Here is a 24,496-nt window from a genome sequence, read left to right on the forward strand (position 1 = left end):
CACTGACATTCATTACAGCAGAATGGTTCTGTTTCTGTTGGCGCCCCAGAGACGCAGAGAACATTGGCAAGAACTGAAGGCATTTTTCAAACTATATCCCTTACTCAGATAGGTAGAGATAAGGTTGAATATCAGCACATTTTCCCTTTAAAGACTATCTAGCATTATGTCCTCTTAAGTTCTGTGATTTGTTTCGAGGATTTTGATTTCTAGGTTTTGGTGTTTTTTGTTATGTTCTTTGTTTCATTCATCTTTCTTAGTCACATTTAGTGTTTCCTGTTTTATTTTGATATACTCACCATATGTGTCATGTCTGGTTTCACTTCCGGCCTTTGTGTGTTTTCCCGCCTTTGCGACTGTCTGCCCCGCCCTGCTTTGTTCCACCTGTATCTAATCATTGCTTTATTAAATCATTGTACTCTGCCTGCTGCTTCCTCATCCTGATCTGCGTTTGGGTCCAAACCTGTTATTCCTGAAACGTGACAGACACAAAACATCCACGGTTGCTGCTGTTATTTATCATTATTCTACAGTTTGTGGCTGATAGTTTTAAAATGGTGTTTTAATTATATATGGCTCAGAGGCCGCTATGTTTGGATAGCCCTACGCTTACAATGTCAAGTGCCCCGAGTGTGGGAAAACAACAATACGCGTGCCCAAATGGTATAAATTTAGTGGGGCTGATTGCACATTTCCTCGCTGCAATTTGATTGGCTATTTGCCAAGTACGGTTGCTGCAACTGGATCCAAATCAGAACCAGCTACATGATGCTCATTTCACAATATTTGATATGATATAAAAAAAATTAACAAAGCTACATAAATAACAAATTTGAGTCTGTGGTTGCTTAGACTTTACTCAGACCTTTTTCTACAAACAATCAGATACTAATAAAATCACAATACAAATCTGTATCCTTTAATAAAACACATATAAAACTTTAAACCTTTGTACTAAATGCATTTTGGAGAATACAACACCAGTTTCACGCTCTGACTTAGAGTTCAGCTCAGTATATACATGTACGTGTGCGAGGTGTTGTCGTGGGCTGTTATTGCTCAGCAGGGACGACAAACAGGATGATCTGCAAGGTTCTGTTGAAGGAATCTGTGGACACAAAGAAAAATCATACTATGACTTCATGTTATATGTAAGGTCAATATTTGACTCGTATTAATCTAATGAGAATGTGTGGTGGAAAAATGAGTGGTGTTTTAAATTCACAAAGAACATTACAAGGTTATAACTCAAGATAGTAATGCACCAACAATGTGCTACTTACACAACGTGGGCGCTGGACTTGAAAATGACAACTGCGTCAGTCAGTATGAAACTAGCTGAAAGGGCAGGGCCCTTAGTGCCTATTATGAATCAAACTACAGACATGCACTAGACTTTCCCTGCCTGTTAAATACCTTTTAAAGTCTATGCCCCCAATATGGAACACAAGTTTTCTATCTATCAAATCTTTGATAGATAGATAGATTTGATCTTTGAAGTCAAGATAACCCTGATTTCTCAGACATTAAAACCACAGAAGATATTCTACAGCTGTGTGGTACTCTCCATGATGAGTGAACTGACTTTTATGTGAAAAACGAGTAGAGTGCTCCTTTAAATCAGGGCTACGTGACATAAAGGTTCAACATGACCATGTATCCAAAAAATCATCCATCTCTTCTAGTCGTATGTGCTGTTGGATGTGAAGCTCCATTATTTTAGCAACAACTTACCCAAAGCTCTCTGAAGCCACTTTGGTCTGTGGTTGAAGTAAATGAAGATATAGTAGGCGGGGATGCCAGTGAGGGAAATGGCAAATCCAATCCCTGTGTTGACCGGGTCCGAGTATAGAGACAGGAAGACCATGAAGAAACATACGAAGCAGAACACCACTGGGATGAAGAGCGGGACCTGTGGACAAGTCAGAAAAGACATCTGTTATTACTATCCATATACTGTCTGTAAGCAGACATGCCCCTTTGTGTAAGGCACTGAGCACAAGCATTTCATTGTATTTAATACACATGACGATAAACCTGAACTTGAACTACAAACATATGCATGCATATTTAAGTAGTTGCAAACTATTTGGTGGAATTAACTAATTCACATGTTGCTTTAAAACATCACTAAAGATTTTCAAAGCAAAGTGAAACATAGCAGAGCAACATGAGTTACTGTGGAATACAATGAAGGTGAGTAGCCTGTAAGTGTGGCACAGATTCCGGTAGGATTCAGTACAGCTACAGGTGTGTACAGGTGTGTACAGGTGTGGAAGCGCTCACCTTAAAGGGGCGGGGGAGGTCGGGTTTTGTATATCGGAGGTAAATTAAACCCAGCACCACCACACCGATGAACAGCCACCGCAGAAAGCTCATGAAGTTCAACAGGCTGTAGATGTCTCCTACAAACAGCTGGAGCATGGTCATAGGGTACTGCACACACAAACACACACAGAGACACATTTAAGACGTTTAAATAAGATTTGTAGCCAATATGGTAGTTGTAGTGGTTTGTATAGACAGTCTTATTTCTACCACAGCCATAGAAAATGTTCTCATTTGTGATTGGCTGGCAGGTGTCCAATAAAATGTTCATATTGCAGTAAACTGACCAGTATGAGGACAGCAGCCATTGGAGTGTGTCTCTGGACGTGAATCATAGACAAAACCTCAGGGAGATGTCCTTCACGGGATGCCACGTAGAACATTCTGGTGAACACATGGGCAAAATATACACATCTAGAAATTTGAACAAGAATGACATTTGACATGCAAAAATAAAACAAAAAGAAACCGTGTAATTCTCTATTCACCCTCAACTGCGCTGCCAAGCAAATATTTTGTCGGTCCTCCTGTGATATGTATTTAAATGAGGAAATATGCAGACATTTAGTGCAAAATCGGCCCCTTTCTATGCAAATGAGCTTTACTGCAAAAAACAGTCCAATTCACAAAGATCAGCACTAATAGCCACACGCAGAGAGTTGGTGGTAACTAATAGAGTGCTCCAGGGATGATGTATTGTTGTAGGCCAACCAGGAAGTTAGTATCTCCCTGGGTTCCCTCAACAAAAAGTGGGATTTTTCCATTGGCTTTTGAATTACTGCAGAAAATAAGATCACACGTTTATGATACTTACAAGTTTGGTTCAGCAAGAGAATCTTCACAAATGAACACCACTTTTATGATTTTTGAAGTGTGAATGCAATCGCCAGAAGTAAGAGGATAGCGTTAGGCTGTAAACGAGCTACATCACGGCCGCGGAACGCGAGTAGACACAACGAGGCTGTAGAGGAGGACGAATCAACGTGATGACGTTTAGTAGTCTTATTTAGCCACTTGTTAGCAACCGCTTTTTTTAAGACACATAAAGGCTTCAAAATTCACGAGTGTGGTATTTATTGATGCATTTTATGTCGTAGAACAAAACGTTAAAATCTCTTCAGCTTGTGTTAACCACAGACCTTATTTCAGGCATCTAACTAAAAACCCATTAAAAAAAAAACATTGACTTCCAGACGAGGGAACCACAATTTTTCATTTCTGGTTTTAGGACTCTTTCCTGCAGCACTCTATTCCACAGGAAACTTGCATAACATGATAACTTCCTGTGGCACACAGTGCATACGGTCTGTCCATAATCTGCTGCAAAAAAGAAAAATGTTCTACACGCTCGAAGCAAATTACGGACCGAAAATAAAGAGAAGGAGGAGTTTCGCAAAGATATAGGAGATCACGGAGGTTACCATAGGAATGAATGAACTTCCGATTGACCCGCATACATACATAGAGCTTTGTGGAAACGAGGGGTTAAGCTCGATGAAACTCAACACACAGATATTTCACAATAACAGCCTTAATGTGGTTTAAACGGCATAATCCCTTCCATTTCCTGGTAGGCTTTCAAAATTAAGAATCTGCAGGAAATTTTCATTGACAGCGTTGATAAAAAAAATCAGTAAGTGACGTGCATTTCCACAGTGCAGTAGATTGTTATAACTGCTGTTGTGCTGATGGAATTAGTACTGTCTGTGGAAATGTACATTTCACCATGTGAGCTACTAGAGTGCAGATAATTTCTCCCCTTTAGTGGGTGTTTACTAGTGACTCACTTTATTTGTTCCCTCAGGCCATTTGCAGTATACTAACTACCAGGAACTGTCAATATGCGTTCTATAGCTCTCCACAACTGAACAAATCATCAGTGCTATGTAGCACTTTACTGACTATTTATGTAAAATAATGATGTAGTGTGTTGTCATTGTTAAGTGACTGTACATAGGTGTGAGACAACGGCCAGTAAAGAGGAAGCATCTGTACCTTGACAGGGCAAAGACGCTGCCGTTCATGGAGCCGAAGCAGGACAAGGCCACGAACACCGGCACCGCTATCGAGAACTTCCCCAACAGTTTCTCTGCAAAAGTCTGACAGGTAGAAACAGAGAGGAAGCAAAGTGAGCAAGAGTATAGTTGCTTTAAGGATGTAATAAGTGAACAAGTGACTCATTACAAGGTAGCCTATACAGTATTAACTTATTTAAGATGAAGATATAACATTATTCACTAGATCTTTCTTTTGGGTCGAATGACAAACTCTAACTTAGTTGTTTTTGTACCTTCTAGGCCTCCATTACAGAGTGAAGAATGTATCACACAGTTTTTATTAAAGTGGCAGTAGTCAGTATATTTTTGGCATCAATGGGCAAAAATTCCATAATAACCTTTCAGCATATTGTAATTCAAATGTTCTGAGAGAAAACTAGACTTCTGCTCCTCCTCATGGCTCTGTTTTCAGGCTTTAAGAAAATCTAGCACGTGACAGGAGACTTTGACCAATCACAGGTCATTTCAGAGAGAGAGCATTCCTATTAGCTGTGCTCCGGTCATGTGACCGGAACTTGGCGTTCCTTCACCAGATTTTACAATGGCGGCGGCGTCACAAACTTTCTCATTTTACAGCTAAACAGTACACTACAAGATGATTCTGAAAACATTTGAGGAGAGAAATAGACATTAACGTAACATAATATTGATTCATATTAGATCAGCGCTGCCTAGTTTGACCGTTTGGTTGGAGTTCGCGAGTGATTGACAGCCGGCAGCTGGACAGCGGACCTCAGTTCAGCTCTTACTGCTTGGACACAGAGGTACATGATTTTTTTTCATGTTACCTGTTTCAAGTACTAATGTGACCGTTTTATAAAAATAACTTTTTTAATCATATTTGCTCCAATATCGCCTACTTCAGCTTTAAAGGAGGAGTTCCACACTTGAGAAATACACTTATTTAAATCATCATCATCTTATAGAGTCAGATAAAAAGTAATTAGCTTGTTGCTAGCAGCTAGTTCGTCCAAGATGAAACTCCCACTAAAACCACAAATTGTCATTTTTTACATTTCTGTTTATATGCAGATCAACATTAGTGAGCTTTATTGGTTTTGGTAGGAGTATTTCTGAACTTTAGACAGAGCCAGGCTAGCTGTTTCTCTCTTCTTCCACAGACACTTTTGGAGAGAAAGCAAACAAGTGTTTTTTTGTTTTCCCAAAACGTTAGATTCTCCTTTAAAAGGGGGAAGCAGGGTTCTGCTGTGAATGTATCTTCAGCTATCAATATATTGAATGGCTTTTTTTCTTCTTTTATTAACCGTAGCTGGTTAGATGAAATTAGAGCAGTTGACAGGGCTGCTGGCAGTAATTGTCATAAATGGGTCATGCAGAAGTGGGAGCAAAAGCTGCTTAATATTCATGAAGCCATTCAGCGCTGATTAATCACAGTCCACACTTGTATGGACAAGCGCAGGCTATAAGGGGACAAAAAAAAAATCGGAATTTGTCTTGTGTATTTCCAGTTTCGTACAAATGGACACTGAAATGATGTTATGCTCATTTCTAAGCAACCACTCTATCATGATGCAATACTGTTTAGTTTGATTGACTTCTATTTAAAAAATGACTAATACTCCCTAACAGAGCAGTGAGGCATTGAAAGCATTAAAGAAAAATGGACATATAATTTGTCATCAACCCAAGATTCATGCATTCCACCTACAGCACTGAAATAGGATTATTCCTGAAACATTATGTGTTTTAATATGTACAAAGATAACAATGTGTGCAGTTATGATTAGGGATTTATACACTGAAACAGGTCTCCACCATGAGACTGAGGAAGATGTTTGTTTTTGTTTTGTTTTGTCTCCGTCTTTTACAATGCGCAACACAGAAGTGGAACACATGATCTGGATTGGTGATGGAAAAGGCTGAAGTGGTTATTATCTTATTTTAAGTACATGTATACTGTAGCCTACAGGCAGTGTGCAATCCCACCTGATACCAACAGAGGTCAGTAGGCACATAATAGACTCATTTAGGGTACCCACAATTGTGAATTGGAAGTGCATCACTTCCTTTATGGCCACAAAAGAATAAAAATAAATACTTTCACAATGATTTCAACTCCTTTCTGCTCAGGTTGAGAAGATAACAGTACACTAACTTCTGTCTAAAAAAATATGCTATAAATTCAATAACACCCCATCTGTAAGGAAGCCACATGGAAAGTGTGACGTCCTATACTGGGCAAATATAACTGAGAAAACGTTTGGAAAGATACAACACCTACTGCATGTCAGGATTCTCTTTCTTTGACTACAGCTTGGCCTTTAATACCAACATACCCAACAAGCTGGTTGACAAACTCCCTCCAGAAGCAACTGGATACTAGATTTCCTCATCAACCATCCCCAGACTGTCAGACTGGACAAGCACACATCCTACCCCGCACCCTGATTACCGGCGTCCCACATGGCTGTGTGCTGAGCCACCACTCCGCCAGAAGTATGGGGCCATTGCCCACCCCACACACACACACTGCAGCCCTGTCTCACTTTCATTCTAAGGTCGTGAATCACTGTATCCCTGCAAATGCCCCTATATTGCAGTACGGTAAAAAAGACAATCATTCCCGTCCACCCCATGGATGTCCAGACTGGAAGGAGTCAGAAATGTTTTTTACTCTACAGATCCGCTCTCATTTTAATCTGGTCAGCAGCTGTCTGCACGGCTCCACCTCAGCTGTGTCTCACGTAACCGCAACCTGAACTGAAGCCTTTATTTACGCTTCACGTCTATTTTTTTTTTTCAACAATACGTGCATAAATGCAAGGTTGATGCTCAATAAAAACGCACTTTCACCGGCGGCAGCGGCTCCTCCTCCGGTCAGGAGCAGAGCTATGCGTCGCTGCTCCATTGGGAGCCAACACCACGCTGCTGGAGGCCCAGGCCATAGGCTGGGCTATATTTTTCATTCGAATACTTATTTGGTACTCATCATTCAAAATCTTCAAAATGCCTCAAACTTAGGTGATGACTAACTTGTGATGACTTGAGAGACAAACAAAATGACAATTATCTGTATGTCATTCTTCCAACTCTTCAACTCTTTCCACCTATTACCCTTCACACTCACACATGTATTGAACATACCTCTAATTTGTGCAGTCTAAAATGACTAATTGTGCCTTGAGGCCGGCCTCTTCAAGACAACTTCGAGACAAATTAAGTTTGAGATGTAAACTTTTGCCAGCTGTCTGCGAGGAAGGAAGAACAGAGTGTAATTATTCTATCACATCACAGCCTTCTAAGTACAGACAAATGCTCTTAACACCTTTCTTAAAGCTCTCCTATCACTCATCCTACAGAGGGCAATAAAACTAACTGCATTAGAAAAGATCAGAGATCTCTTAGTGAATGAGTCTTCCACAGCTATAGGCTTACAACAGCACTGATAGCAGTCCTCGGTCTAATAAGCAATGGCGGCTGTTATTATGGGATGTCCGTGATGCGATTAGCATTAACAGGGCTGGGCTGGAACAATCACATTACCAGCTGGTAGGAAGCCGAGCTGTCAGAGGCCCTGTTCAGACCTGGCATTAGCATGCGTCTTGGGTGAGCCGATCGCAAGAGAACAGCTCTTAGTAAGTCACTTCACACCTGGCATTAGAATGCGTCTCCACATGTGCCTTGAGTGACCACTAATCGGATCATGCAAATAAACATGTAGTAAAGCACATGGCTAATACAGCAGATGTTGCAATACAAGAATACAGGAATGTTTGTAGTAATATCCTACATATTTGTGAATTTGGGTACATTTTATGGACCTAAAAATCTAAGGTTACTGTGCACCGCTGCACATCCCAGCATCCCTGGGATGAGAGCGGACAGGCAGGCAGGTGTCAGATCTGTGCAGAGCACCGAAACAAAAACACTGACACATAATAACATCCACAACACAAGAATCTCCCTCAGTGGTTTATGTGACATGAGAAATACAGTTGCAGCCGCAGTCGGCATCTGTATATGGACGAAACTCGGTTGTAGTAGACAAGCCGCCATCACTGCGGGGACACCTCTCTATAGTAAATCTGCACTGTAATGTATGTAAAGGATTTCACTTTTCAAGTGCTTTTGCCAAAAAAATCTATGTTGAAAATATGGTCATCAGATGCCATTAAAATTACTGTTATAATCTACCAAAATTACCATAAACGTTTCAGCAAAATGTTGTCTCGTTTAAACAGACAACTGCACTCCTTTGCTGTTCTTTGCCGTTATCAGCTGCTCCAACAATATACAGAGACTTTGAAAAAAAAGAAAAAGAAAGTAAAAGCCACAAGCTTCTGCTCCATGAAATGTATTTTACCCTACTTTTATAAAGGCCACATACTTTTATAAATCTCCATTAAATTTTCATGCATTCTGAGCGGCTTACTGACAAAGAATTGACCAGGGAGCGCTGAAAGCCGCTACTGTATGTACATGATGGTGAATCGTCACACAGCCAATCTCTTGCTAGCTTGGTACTATGTTTCCTGGTCGAAATTCTACTCTTACAGTGTCACGTCTTTCCGATATTTACTAAATGGTGCATTTTTTCTGATTACATCATAGAGTTTAATGATCTAAATCCTGCGTTTAACTGGAACATCTTAGATTTCCCCCAGTAAATATAGTAGATATATAGAAATACAATACTAAAATAGATTAAATAGAAGTTAGACAGTAAATATTATTTGAATTTAGGGCAATATTCTTTAGCGCTTTTTATTTTAGTTAAAAAGTAGAACTAGTACAATTACTCACCACAGCAACTGCCTCCGAGGCCAGGAGCTCCTCTGCTGACATCACAGTGTAGTATGCCACATTGGTCAGCACATAGCAGGAAGTCACAATCGCCATGGAGATACAGATAGCTAATGGCACAGTCCTGATGGCGAGAAGGATAATAACAGAAGCAGTACACTGTCATTCACTTGTGTGTCTCACTCTCCTTCATTTCACCTCTATTATGACCCAGTGATATGGAGTAATTTACCTTAGTGCAACTACTCGAGAAAATATTCTCCTTTAAGATTTAAATTCATCAAATAGAGATCAACTATACTGATACAGCCAACACATGGACTTAACTTACCGCTCAGGGTTTTCCACCTCCTCTGTCACAAAGTTCAAATAGAACCTGAAGAAGGAAACAGTTATTGTATTACCTCCAACCTCCAATGATTAAAGTAATGATGTTTGACGACTGGTATTGTAAGCATATACGCATGTGCATGCGTGTGTGCGTGTGGACCATACCTACCACCCAGCGTATGCATACATCCCAGAGTAGAAGGCCAGTGGCATACTAGACAGCTTCACATTGTTCAAATCAAAGGCGTTATCAAAGTTCTTGGTCTCCCCTGCAAACACACATACACACATTTCTTCTTGGTGACATTCTGAAGCACCGTAATTGTTCCTAAATGAAGAGGGGGTTTGTTGCAGCAATTGAATGATCTGCGCAAATAGTTCTTACACAAGACCAGGCGTGATATAGCCATAACAATAACAATGATAATAGTCATAATAGTAGTTTCAACAATAAAACAGATGAATGGAGCAGTTCCCTGCCTTATTAGCTTGGATTATTCTGTACAACACAGGTACTTCAGACAGGTTAAATCACTCTCCATGTAATCAGTGTTCGGTTTTATACAGGAGCTCATAATTATGGGGGAAACTGCTCATACAAACACATAAAACAATCTAATAGGACAATAGTGTTGCACTGAATTGTCGAAAGCCGTGAATTGTGTGTAATAATTACTGTGTGAAGACATGCAGAGGTGAATACAGATATTACCAGGGGCGTATTAATCAGATAGGGAGGACCCCGGGGCAAAAATTGGATAAGGGGCCCCCCATTAGCCCTCAATTTGTGGTAATTTGGGTAAACGCAAATTTATTTAAGAATATGCACCATGTACTACACAACACCAGTAACCATGCAAGATTCTCCATAATGGCCTTATCATTTGAGATGATATTGTTTTTTTATGCTGCATATTCCCAATCAAATTTGCAATCAATCAAATGATCACAAACCAACTGACACACAGTGAATACGGGGCCTTCAAGGGAATCGGGGGTCCCGGGTAATCCAGCCTCAGATAAAACAATAACGTACAACACATATAATTACAAAACTGAACATTATTCCTAATCAGTGTTATGAATGTAGTTTTCTTAAGTTGTGTTAAAAAAGAGCTGGCTGTTTCAATAGTAAAATGAGACTGGAGTCTGTCAGGAGTACAATTATTTGATAAGTCAAATTAATAATTCATACACACAAGTTAATGCTATGTTTTATAGTGTATATATATATGGTTTATTACCTCCACCAAGGCTGACGGCCTAGGAAGGAGGTTATGTTTTCACTGGCGTTGGTTTGTTTGTTTGTTTGTTGTTTTTTTTCTGTTTGTCTGTTAGTAGAATTAATCCAAAAGTCTGTGATGGATTTGAATGAAATGTTTTGGAGGGATGTAGTGTGGCACAATGAACAATCCATTAGATTTTGGTGGCAATTCGGGGGGGACAACTGTAGATTCTGTGTTTTTTCACATTAAACTCAGTGAAATACTTGGTGATTGTTGGAAAGAGTAACGACGACAGTTTAGGTGAGTTTTATTTTGTTTCTGTCCAGTTTGAATGAAGTGTTTTATGATGCTACGTACAGCTGATCTCAACATAAACAGAAATACACGTGGATGATGGCGCAAGCTGAACGGAGAGGGGGGGCAATCGTGCTCGGGCATCTTGGCGCAGTTCTGCGCTCTCCGAGTGCCATTCTAGTTTGTTTAGTGGTCTAAATATCTGATTGTAAGAGAGATCCAACTCTTTTATGCCAAGTGTTCCCAACATGGGTCTGATCCATGTAGGATTCTGTATGGGGATAAAATCTAATTAAATGCCAAGCAACCTCCCAAAACAGAGACGGGGTTTACTTTTAGATGCAGAATTGAAATAACCCATTTTGCACTATAATCCTTCCTACATTGGAGGGTCAGAAGATGTAATCATCAGGATCTGGTAGTGTTATTGTCTCTAACTGGTCTGCAGTTCAAGAAATGTGAATGTTAAGCAAGGTCATTTTGGGTAACATTATATTAGTTATGTAATAATAATTTCAACATTCACCAATAATGCATGAGTAGTAATGCTTTATGCACACATGGCCACATTTTAAAGTGAGGTCCTTAGCTGAGGGGGAGACTGTCTCCATCACATCGGTGTGCTGCAGGGCCTCTTATAACAACAGCTGTGAGGACATTGTGAAATGCCTGAGTTGTTGCTTGCTGTAAGCAGCTGTGTATCACGGCCTGCAAGGCTTCAAGGTTATATTTACAGAGCATGTTGTTGTGTGAGACAAAGGAGGCCATGTTAATTGTTACAGCTGAACATTCTGTGTGAAGTCGGAGAATGTTAGTGAACAGCAGTAACAAGGATGAAACACTGATGCCTCATTTCCACTGCATGGTTCGGCTCGACTCGACTCACTTTTGGTACTGGGTTCTATTCTCTATTTCGTTTTCCCCTGCAGATAGTACTCCCCAGTGTAGACGGGATTCTCAGTTGATCGCCATAGCGACGTAGCGTGAAGAAAGAGCGCCCCTTCTTGAATCCTTTCATCGTTAACCTAACAAAGGAACGTCTGTACTTTGCTAATTTTTTTAAAATCTGGGTTAAATAAATAAAAACAAATGTGGTTGCTATTGGTGGCTATAATGGCGGGGTTGTGCAGGATGTCCCCTGTCACACTAGTGAAGATTCTCTCTTACCAATCTGTGGTCTGTGGTGTTTTAACTCCACCTTCTAGTATGGGCTCAGCACGCTTGGAACCTCGACCAAGGTGGTACCAGAAAACATAGCAGGTACTATGCAAAACTTTTGCTAATGGAAAACCAAAAAAGAGCAAATTGAGTTGAGTAGAGCCGTGCCGTACCATGCATTAGAAATGCAGCATATATGTCCAACAGACTCTTGGGGGTATTTGGACTCTAGTATAGTACTAATAGAGGCTATTAGAGGTGATGATAATGATTGTGAAGATGAAGGTGTCTTACCTTTAAAGAGCTGGTACATTCCAGGCACTATGATGATGCCGATGGCCAGCAGCTTGCTGCAGGTGAGGAAGATTTGAAGCCTATTTGTCCATGTCACGCTCATACTGTTCAGGTACATAACAGAAGCTACAGAGACAGAGAAAGAGGGACAGGAATTAGGTTGCTATTGAACAATTTTATAGCACACAATGTACAGTATGTCCTTTGACAACATTCAGCCCCAATGCAGCAAGTAGTGTGTCCTTCATGGAGCAAATCAGAGAGTTAGGACGTGGAGATCAGGATGGTGGATGGACATGGGGCACATTTGACTTAAATGTGTAGACCAGAGTTTGTGTCTCATCACAGTTCAACAGTTAATGTTTGCATCTTTTTAACCGTAACCGTTATCTTTGCCTCAATTTAACCAGTTGCTTTAGTTGCCTCACCTTACACATACCTTAACCGCCATAAGAATGCTCTTTCCATAATGTTAACAATAGTGTAGCTGCGTGTGCAGATATTGTAGAAAAAAATTGACACTGACGATAAAAAATTGTCACTATACAGAATTTTGTATTGATTTCTTGTCCAGCGATAGGGTTGAGATTTGAGCAAATATAACCACTGAAAATCTAAAGACCTGATCAAACCACAACCAGTACTTGGGTCCACATGTTCTTGTCTTTCTTGTTTTGGGTCTGACTGTAACAGCTTGCCAGGTTGTCAGTGCTACAGATCTCAGATCTGTTAAAAAATTAAATTGGCCAGACCGCTGGAATCAAGAGGAGCTTAGAAAATGTGAACATTGAAGGAATAAAATGTATCCATTCATGGGATTAAATCTCCCACACCAGTGGGTCTGTCATTTTATAATGTGTCACTCTTTTGAAAAATATCTGTATTCAAATACGTTGTATAATCTTTGTGATTTCTGTAACTTTTTTTGCAACCAATTCAGTTTTGGAAAATGTGTCTGGAGGGCTGTATTTTAAGGGTTGTTGAGGACGTCAGCAGGATGTAATCAGTCTTGTGCCTGTTTAAAATGATAACTTGTCTTTTGCCATGTTGGCCATTTGCCTTGATGAAGTTCTGGTAGGCTATGAACACAGACCTTTTTTCAGTCCCATAAAGTTTCGGGAGCTTTAATCCAGTGTGAGAATACTGTCCATATGAAGTTCTTATCCTGCACCTGACCTAACTGTAGGACAGAATGTGCACATACCTATACCTCTCTGAAGCATGTGACACTGGTACATACTACATCATTATTGAGCCAAATAAAACATAAAAAATACACATGAATGTGGCTTTATTATGCTAGAAATTACTATAGGACTTTATTATACTATACTATACTATAGGACTATACTATACTATACTACCAACACTGCCATTCATACTGCCACAGCCACAACAAGCCCCCTTTTGGACCTCCTATTTTTCCGCTTGTTGTATCCCGTTCCGTTCCCTCCCATTCCCTCTCCAACCATCCCACCATTTTTTTCTCCTCCCATTATTAACCCCACGACCACCAGCAATTACACTGGCACATGGCCTCCGCCATTCCCCCATTCGTCCCCTTCCAGCCGCATGACCTCCAACATCATCCCACCGGTTTTTTTCTGTCCCTACAGCGCCCCCCGCCACCGGTTTTCTCGCTCCCCCCATCATTAACCGTACGACCACCAGTAGTGACCCATGGCCTCATCCATTCCCCCCAATCGTCCCCTTCCAGCCGCATGACCTCCCACATCCCACCTTCCCTCAGACAGAAAATACTGGCAGGTAATTATATCGATCTCGTTCTTCCAGCTATCCGTCCGCACCACCGCCAGTCCTAGGCAGCCTTTGACATCCCATGGGGCAGCCCAGCTTGGGCAACCATCGCCCCCACGTTCCACGGTACTCACGGCATTGCAATATGCCTTCGCTTTTTCCCAATCTCGTGGAACAGTTTGTGCCACCTTCCCCGAGCGCAGGGCTGATCCAGATGGTTGCCTATCCACATTCTTGGATTTGGCCCTATTTCTATAAGTACCACATCCTCTTTGCATCCCAGGCTGCAGGCCGCCTCCAGCAGTTCAACCAGGGTACCTACTGGGGTGCCCTCGACGCGGCAAATTTCTGCGATTCACCTTAACGCCCAGCCACCCGTTGAGTTTCCACTGCTCAGTTACCCCACCCTTTCACCCCACCTGCACATGCAAGGTCCAAGTATCAAAGTCTGAACTAATTTAATGTACATCTCCTGTCATTTACAGACCACGTTACAACAAATTGTCACACTGATGTATTAATGTAATGGCAGTCTAGGTATACGTACTTATGCCGATGGCGGAGGCCAGTTTAACAGCAATTTGGGGGACACCACAGGGCATGAAGAGAGGCTCCAGGACGTACTGACCGAAGGCCAGAGAGATGACTGCCATCGCTGCAGGCCTGGAGGAAAGACACATACATACACACTATATCAATACTAGCATACCACAAGTTTAGCGCAAACATATAAAATATTACATTAAATGGAATGGTAGAGATCCTGTAATCAATAGTTTAACTTTAACATTGAAAATAATGACTGCATGTGCGCAGCATAAATATAAAGTATACTGTGTAAATACAATCGTTTTTGTACACTTTTCCATGTTTAATTAAACATTTTAATTCTGCATTAAATAATTCAGTTTGTATAATATACATTGTACATGCATATAGAAAATTAAATATGTTGTACTATATTAATCAAATACATGGACAATACAGAAATCAACTTATATTAAACTGTCAAGCATAATAAAGATAATGCTGAAACATATTTGATCTGATTTCTGAATTGTTGATATTGATAAAACATTCTACATTTTCAAAAAAAAGTAACTCAACGTTTACTTTTTACAGAGTAAAGTAAATGTGGAAAATACTAGGCTATGGAATAGTAAACAGTATTTAATATGTGACCACTTGTTATCACATGATCTAAGAAGGGGAATTTGGTCAACTCAGCTATCTCCATGATAACGGAGCAATCTCCACTGAAACACTGTGACATGTGGTCAAACTTTGGTCAAACGTTTTGTTTTGGATCTGTGTGGTACCGTCCACTGCCCATTTCGACACTCTGTTGCTGCATATGAAACAAATTGGCACGCAACACAGCCGTCTGCAGCCATGGAAGCAAGCAAACGAGCCGGATCAACAGAGACAACATAACATTAGATTCTACCGGACCTGAAAAGCCTCAGCACATCTCTCTGTGGTCCGTGTGCAGCTGGTTGTCAAGGCAGCCAGTATTTGAGACACACAGCCGTTGAATTATGGAGTCAGATCAGTCTCAATATTAATGAACGCAAACAGAAGGATTCACAAATGTATTTTATGATTTATATATAAATGGCTCTCTTCACAAAAAATATTTTCACTGCACACAAAAAATAGTTATCATTGTATGTAAATGTAAAAAAAAAAATAAGGTTTCTTGTTTTAAATAAATGTAATAGAAATCCACAAATATATGTATTTAAAAGCATTTTCAATTTTTGTCAAAAACATATTTGGATGTTGTTACATTTATATACAAACTGTTGAACCTGCATTTACAAACTGCTTGTCATGTGTGAACTTCACCGCATTTGTATGTGTGTTTTTTGAGACTCCCCTGATGTTGCTCGATCCACAAATGCAATTATTTTTCAAAACCGGTTGAGAATGTAAACATTATGGTGCTTTTTCTCAAGTGGCAGTTGACAATTCAAACTATAAAAATTATAATGGAATATAGTCCAGTAATCGGATGGAATTTTCTATTAATTCCTCTCTTCTTGGGCGGGAGGTCAGAGTGTTTCTCAGAGTGTCCCTCTGTTGACATTATTGGGTTGGAGTCCTGTCTAGGGGAACCGCCGTTATCTGTACAGCTGTGTCTGCAGTAGGGGCCGTAGAGCCAGTTGCTGGGGCAACCAGGGTCAGAGATGCCAGAGGAATGGAGTAAGTCAAAACATGATGAGGGTAAAACACTGAGCACCAGGGAGGAAGGGCAGAGCTGTGAGGCCTTCACGCGGAGAGCACCTCAATGGTTGAGACCTGACAATGGCTCCTTGATCAAGCTTCAATAAACCTTCTGTGTAAGACATCAACAGCTTCGGGGGGCTCTTCCTTAGTTAACTTGTGTATCAGAAATACCATCACAGTAAGGCTCTCCGGCATTTTGTATTGCTTTAAAATAAGTAGGCTATTCTCCTGTAGAATCAATTTTTCTCATTTAATGTTATCTCAGCTGAGTCAACACACGCGTAGGCATGATTTACTCTTCCCTCATCTTTTGTTTGAGGAAGTAACCTCTTTAAATGTGCATGTGGCACCTATTCACCTCAATTTCAGTTTCAAGCGGTTTCATGTCATTCAGATGAAGAGAGACGTGTTTTTTTTAGGAAATATTTACCAAGGTCCAGACCTCGGTGACCTCATAGCTGGCTACGGCCATGGCTAACGTTCTGAAGGAGCACTGAGGGGAGAGGTGTATTTCTTTGGGTATTGAGTTCAAATATCAACTATCTTTCTCCAGAATCGCAGACTCCACCTTTAATTATTATGAGTTATACTGTGTTGTGTGTAAAGGGTGCTGGTGTAGCTACAGTATGAGCGGCGCTGTCCTGGGTACTGAAACAGAGCGTAGAAGATCGATAGACAGACACGCTCCCTCTGAGAATAACCCATAATAATTAAAGGTGTCAGTGCTCCCTCAGAACATTAGCATGTGCCAGATTTCCACTGCCTTTCTCTCTCTTTATACATCCATGGCCTTTCCCCTGTCCTGGCTGGAATAGTGTTGTGTCATAGGGCAGTAGGCTAACGAATAGTCCAAAGCTTTATTTATAACGTTGACATAAGAATTGTAAATCAACATTAGAATGCTGCACAGCTTTTTTTTTCTTTTCTTTTTTTTGCATGTCTATTCATTAAGTTTGAATCCAGTATCCAATCCAGCGGTGTTCTCACGACTTAACCACTCGAACGCCGAGCATATCGTGTACACGACTTCCCATGTGGTAAACACAAGCTCACGAGTTTCATTTGAAGGCACTACGTTTCCGACTCGTGTGATCCGAACATTCCAATAACTCCAGAGTGTTGTAAAGTCCTAAAGTCAAAATATATTGAAACGAGACCTATGTAATCATTTCCAGTTGCAGGTTGCACACACAAGACGTATGTACACACGCACGCATGCCAGTGTGTTGGAGTTACACGTGCACACGCACTGGTTCTGCATGGCTGAGTTGTACTAATGACACACAGACACACACAAATAATCCCACTCACATACGTATGTGCGTCTTGTCCTCTGTGTCCCTTTACATCCCCCATAGTGTCTGTGTGTGTGTTTGTGTGTAATATCTGATGGGCAGCTATAGGCTTGGCTTCAATAAGAATCAAATAAGGTTGGCTGGTCCCACAGGCTAATCTTATGGCTCATCAGTTTCCCTCTTCATTTCCCACAGCAGCCACTGAGCTGCTAAAGCCAGGGAAATCTCTCTTTGTCTCCCTCGTTCTTGTTTTCATTCTCTGCCTCTGTCTCTGTTCATTTCCCATGGTTTCCATCGAGTCCCGCTAGCCCGAGGCCAGCATAAAATTGGGCAGCTCAGGATAGCCACTAGACTGTTTATACTATTTGCCTTGGCTGTGTACATAGACAGCTGCACACGGAGCATTTCTCACCTCACCGGCCCATACTGAACTGAGTATCTCACCTCAAGAGGTCACAGCCAGAAAGGGTTTTTAATTTTGTCACCCAACACTGGTCAAAAAATGTTCTGAAACACAGATCATGTGTTAGCGAAACAAATAATCTTCCATCATTAATTGCATTCTGTGTAAATTGCTTAGATTGGACTGAAACTCTCGCTCTCTACCTGAAGGTTTGAGAGGTGGCTCTGAAAAGGTTGCAGCTCGCTCCTTCATGGAGAATGGCAACTGTAGTCAACTTGGATTGACAGCACGTGCAATGGGTTTCAATGGAGGCCGACAATATTGGCACGAGAACATGTCAAAATGTATAGAAATGCCAAACCCCTCCTGCATCATAATCCACTTCTCTGTTGTCTAACTGTATGTTCAAAACAATCACCAATTAGTAACTACATGTGCTATTTGTAGCAGCGCTTCGGAGCTATGAGCAGGCAAGAGTGACACAGATAGTGTATTCAGCTCCGGTGTAGAGAAACTGTGTTCGGAAAACATATTTAGAAATGAATTACGCTGCAGGCTTTGAGAAGTTTCTGTGAACATTTTAAAACGTATCTTCTCAATGTCTTTGGGCTGCCATTAGAATCCATTGTTAACTGCCGCGAATCCAAACCATGCACATGTGCCGGCGGTTCTTCATGAAATCTGTTCTTCAAACTTTCAGAGCTACCTTTCAAGCCTACAGCCAGAGAGTGTTTAAGACTTAAATAATAGATTTCCGGTGGAGTATTCCTACAACCATTGTCAGTGCCCAGTCAGATCAGAAAGTGGCACAGTGAAATTCATTTGCACATCCTTGTGATGGTTTCAGAAGCCTAGTGATGTAGTACTGCACAGTCAAATGGACAGAAAGTTAACAAACTTAAAGGCAGCGTCAGTGATCTTGAGAAACCAGCACTAGATCTTTTAAAAATAATGGTAAATGGATTTATACAGCGCCTTTCAAGTCTTCCGACCACTCAAAGCGCTTTACTCTACATGTCAGCATTCACCCATTCACACACACAAATTCATACACTGATGGTAGAGACTGCCCACCCACCCATCAAGATCTAATCTAAATACTCATTCACACACCGATGGCTCAGCCTTCGGGAGCAATTTGGGGTTAAATATCTTGCTCAAGGATACTACAACATGTGACTGGAGGAGCCGGGGATCGAACCGCCGACCTTCCGATTGGTGGGTGACCCGCTCTATCTCTAAACCACATAATCCAACCAAAAACCCAATCTCAGTGTTGCCAACTCTTTTCCAATGATAATTGCTAGCAGCTCTAGCCCTAAATCTAGTGAGAAAGTCGGCAAGTCAGCAACATTGACAGTCCGTCCCTTCAGGCCTCCTTCCAAAGTTAAGTGGTGGACACACTGCCCGCATGAGGCTCGCGTGCCGGCTGCGTGGCGTGTTGTTTTTTATTTCGGCGTCCATGTTAACAGGTTAGAGTGGACACACTGCCCGCATGAGACGCGCGTACGCGTCTCATGCGGGCAGTGATCTATTGACTGTATATTAACTTCATACCTGCAAGACTTTACTACAGTTTCGAGGTCTATCTATAGAATATGTTACGAAGATGAAAAAAAGTAAAGTTAAATAAACTTATTTTTAAATCAACACTTCCTGCTTTCATTTCAAAATAAAAGCCCTCAGGCGTTTTTTCTATAGACAGAATCCCTTCATTTGTTAACACAAGGCTTTTATTCTGAAATATGTGCCGGACAGTGATGTGGAACAAGCAGTGACTTGGAAAGCATCATAAATGAATACAATACGGAGTTTTAATTGTGGACTATTACTATTATTTACTAATTACCACACGTTTCTTAAACTTTCTCTGTCTAAAATAAATATAAATTAAAGCTGCAAGCAGCGATGAACGGGCCCTCGCACCTTCCCGCACGTCAGCGGTACTGGCGAGACGCCGGTCGACACACCCGTACATTTCAGTGACCATCGGACACTGCACGCACAAGTTAGACGTTATTTCCTTGCCTCTTTGTTTTTTTGGAGCAAATGTGCTCAGAAAGGACAAAGGGGGGTGTGATGTGGGGGTTGAGAATGTGTGTGTTTATATTTAAAACTAATTCAACTTTATGTATTTGATCTTAATGTGTGTCAGATAATGCAGTGGGTTAGAAAAGATGGTTAGTTTGCATGCAAGACCTTGTCTATGTGAAGCATAAACTAAACACATCAGGTGTGGCAAAACCAGCTACCCAAATATCTCTAATCTTTTAACTTTAATCTCATAATATTACAACTTTTTTTCTCATATTATGACTTTTTAACCTAAACTTATGACTTTTTTCTCGTAATATTACGACTTTTTTCTCGTAAACGTATGACTTTATTCTAAAAATCTAAGATTTATTTGTTTCCTCATTGTGGCCCTAATACTCTGTCGTACTCTTGAGTCTTAACAGTTAAAAATAAACCTCAGTCAAGTTGATCCAAGCTGTCAGACCAGTTCAGACACATTTTTCACTGATGTGAACTCAGATTACAATAGAAACTACACGGAAGCACCAAAACCACAAAGTTCTATATAGTGAAGCCCGTCTGTTAAACAGTGTTGGCTGCGGTCAGAGACCGTAGCTTTGGTCTCCAGGACCGGAGTCTCTGCTCCTTTGCTCCTCTGCCTGCTTTGCCTGCCCTCACTCACACACCGCGCTTGTTCTCACTCTTTCGCTCCACTCTCACATGCATGCGCGCACACTACACACTGCAGAAGAGTTAGTTTAGCTCTGACAATATTTAATGAATGTACAGTGGACGTTTGTGCAGAAATAACTGCTGCAGCTCCTCCAGACCAACAGAGGTTTTCCGTGTCTTGTGAAGTGACGGGGCTCCACAGAGAGAAAGGTTATCGTCTCCGACCAAAACTCTGAGATACCCTGTTCCCTCCGGCCGCGGGCGGGAGGCTGAGGCAGGAAAAGCCAACACTAGAATCAGCATTGATTCATGGGAGACCTTCGTCTGGTCAGCAGTGTCGGCGTTAGGGGCGGGCCATGGGGGTCCAGGCACGTACATGTCTTCAGGCCAAGACTCTTTTAAAACATGTCAAATTTGGGGAAGATTGGACAATGTATAGTCAATTTACAACAACGTCCTGTTTCCTGTAGGGGGCGCTATGACGTTCACTCATAATACCACATATATGTCTTCAGGCCTGGACTATTATCCAGCTTGTGAAGTTTGGAGCAGATTGGACTATGTATAGTCAATTTACAACAACTTCCTGTTTTTTGGCGAAAGGCGGTTATTCGCCGCCACGCCACGGCAACATAGTTCGATAACTTTTTAATCTTTGGATAACTTTTCATCACAAAGGTCTTAAGATACTACTGACCAAATTTGAAGTTGATCGGGTTAAGTCTCTAGGAGGAGTTCGTAAAAGTATGCATAAAATACATAAATGACATGAAAAACACAAAATTCAATATGGCCGACTTCCGGGTGGGCGGAGCTAATGAAACCCAATGAGGAATATGTTTGAAATAATGAGTGGGATATGCATACCAAATTTCATGAATATAGGAACAACTTTGACCAAACTACGGCCTAAAGTCAAGTTACAACAGCCTCCTGTGTCTTGGCGAAACATCAAAATTCAACGCGCCGCCACAAGAACGCCGTTTCACGAAAACACAAAAGCTTCGCAATTTAGCATCCTGAAGGTGTTGAGATTCGGTTGCCCGACTTTGAGATGGATCTCTTGAATGCTCTAGGAGGAGTATCGCAAAGTTCCATACCTTAAACGTGACAAAATGGCGTCTTCGCACATGATGTATGACATCACCGTTCGAGCGATCAAAAATTCCTTCGCAATTTAGCATCGCAGTAGTGGGAGGGTTATCCCACCCAAATTTGACGCGAATCCGATAAACCCTCTAGGAGGAGTTCGTAAAAGTATGCATAAAATACATGAAAAACGCACATATTCCAATATGGCCGACTTCCCGGTGGGCGGAGCTAATGAAACCCGATGAGGAATATGTTTGAAATAATGAGCAGGATGTACCTACCAAATTTTATGAATATAGGATCAACTTTGACCAAACTATGGCCTTCCACGCGTTAGGCGGCGCTATAGAGCCGGCTAAACATGCTGAACCCAATAACTGTACATTTACATAAAGTTCACAGGTATCCATCATTTTGCCAAGTTTCATGAGTTTTCGAGTACCTCAAGGTATGTTCAAAATCTAAAAGACATAAGGGGGCGCTAGAGAGCCAACATGCCACGCCCTTGCAAAATTTCACCACTAAATCAAAGTAATTACTAGTTTGGATGTGCATGTAAAGTTTCATGAGTTTTTGTGCATCCTAAAGTCTTCAAAGATGTGTTCGTAAATTTAAAAAAAATGCAGGAAGTCCAAGATCGCTGACTTCCTGTTGGCTGAAAAAATCTCAAAAATATTTAACACGAACTTCAAGACGTATGCAATGACATACTTGAATTTCATGAAGATCGAAGAAACTTTCCCTGAAAAACAGCCTACATTAGGGGGCGCTATCTCGCCCGCTGGCGACACCCGATCCGAATCACTACAGAACTTTGAATTTCGCGCCACTTCTGACGCATATTCCACTTTTGGTGAGTTTTTGGGGATGGAAAAGGTCCCAAAAACGCGATATTCCAGCAGAAAAATAATAATCCTTAGAAAAACAATAGGTTTCCTTGCACTTTCGTGCCAGGACACCGTTGGGGTCCTGGCACTTTTGTGCTCGGGCCCTAATTATATTTATCATGAAGTTAAATGGCCATTAAAAGGCAAACTCTATGCAGAAAGAAAGAGCTGACAGCAGCAGCAGAAACACAGCTGACAGGTAGCTGACACGCAGCCAACTGGCATCTAGTGTGAACACCAGACTCCTGCATCACGCAGCCACCACGCGACGCAGACGCCACGCGAGCCTCATGCGGGCAGTGTGCCCACGGCTTTACTCCCCTACAATTAGTGTTACGAATATGAACATATAATTTACGTGACAACAATTGTTAGTACTCACATTTGTCAAACTAGCAGCTTGTGGAAGACTGCTCTGACATGCGCGCAGGCAAGTAGGTAAACAGGCTGTTAGGCCGTCCAATCAATACATTCGGGCCAGCCACAGAGACCGGATTTGATTTAATGATTAATGTGGGGATGTAATGACAATTTAGGGGGAGGTAGCAGGTCAACAATAGATGTCATATAGAAAATAGTGTATGTCATCGGAAAGCTGGGAACCTGAAGATTAATTTTGAGATGCAGCTCAGCACTGTGTGTCAAGTTGTTGTAGTCATAAATCAGAAATAAACTTGGTTTAATTAAATAAGATACTTGGTGAAAGTGTATCAGAGCTTAGAACATTATGATAGAAGTATATGACGGCCATTCACATGCTCACTTATGTCTCATAAATTGCTGCAGCAATTTTGGGATTGATAACCATTTGTTAAACAGATTTGATGCTAAGTTTAACCATTTTTTACCATTCGAGAATTGATAAAAATGATCAATAATCCCTCCAAAATAGCACATTAATGAGGCTGTGATTATCCTAGAGGTCGCAACAGTTCATTTTATAAAGTGACACACTATGTGGATGGTTACTATGGGGACATTGGATCCACAAGAGTCTCAGTCTTACCCAATTTATGCAATATGTGACTGTTTAGGGACCCCAGTATGCAGCAATATTAAAAAAAAATACACCATTTTTTAGATAGGCAAAAATTACACATTTATAATGCTTGCCCAAAACTGCATGGGATTAGCGCAAAGTGGGCATTTCTGTAATAGGGAGACTCGTGGGTACCCATAGAACCCATTTCCATTCACATTTCTTGAGGTCAGAGGTCAAGGGACCCTTTTCAAAATCACCTTGCAAGTTTTCCCTTGCCAAAATTTAACCCAATTTTGGAGCATTATTTAGCCTCCTTCCCGACAAGCTAACATGACATGGTTGGTACAAATGGATACTTTGGGTTTTTCTAGTTTCATTTGATATCAGCATCTTCACTCGGGTCCCAGAGGGAGAGAATTTATGTGTATCATTGACTCCTGTCTCACGACTGACTGTACACCTTTGTGGAGCAAGGTTGTATAAAATTGCATGGCGTGACATAGCTTATAGAATAGCCTCTTCCATTTTGAACTCTCAAGGTTTCTATTCTCTCCGAAGGTCAATACTGTCGAGACAGTTTGCAATTTGGTAAATTCCTGTGATTTGTGTGACTTTACCAGAGTTGAAACTGTACAAGAAAGCTTTGTACTGATTCACTTCACCATGAGCCATCCACTGTTCATGCAAAAGTTGGTATAGTGAACATTTTAG

The 24,496-nt window shown here is 41.1% G+C and overlaps 1 protein-coding gene across 1 annotated transcript in view; it reads right to left on the bottom strand.

Annotated features, from left to right (window-relative positions):
- Window positions 1-837: 837 nt before the first annotated feature.
- LOC119494901 (cystine/glutamate transporter-like) overlaps window positions 838-24,496 on the bottom strand; it is a 28,761-nt gene continuing 5,102 nt past the window's right edge. The window contains exons 3-12 of the mRNA XM_037781126.1: window positions 14,757-14,872; window positions 12,452-12,577; window positions 9,649-9,748; window positions 9,481-9,525; window positions 9,150-9,273; window positions 4,324-4,427; window positions 2,616-2,712; window positions 2,287-2,436; window positions 1,735-1,912; window positions 838-1,108 (exon numbers count right to left, since the gene is read on the bottom strand). Coding sequence (XP_037637054.1) covers window positions 1,053-1,108; window positions 1,735-1,912; window positions 2,287-2,436; window positions 2,616-2,712; window positions 4,324-4,427; window positions 9,150-9,273; window positions 9,481-9,525; window positions 9,649-9,748; window positions 12,452-12,577; window positions 14,757-14,872 — 1,096 coding nt within the window. The 3' untranslated portion in view covers window positions 838-1,052. The remainder of the gene's footprint in view (window positions 1,109-1,734; window positions 1,913-2,286; window positions 2,437-2,615; window positions 2,713-4,323; window positions 4,428-9,149; window positions 9,274-9,480; window positions 9,526-9,648; window positions 9,749-12,451; window positions 12,578-14,756; window positions 14,873-24,496) is intronic.

Source organism: Sebastes umbrosus, chromosome 9 (genome assembly GCF_015220745.1).
Source record: "Sebastes umbrosus isolate fSebUmb1 chromosome 9, fSebUmb1.pri, whole genome shotgun sequence".
Classification (NCBI taxonomy): domain Eukaryota; kingdom Metazoa; phylum Chordata; class Actinopteri; order Perciformes; family Sebastidae; genus Sebastes; species Sebastes umbrosus.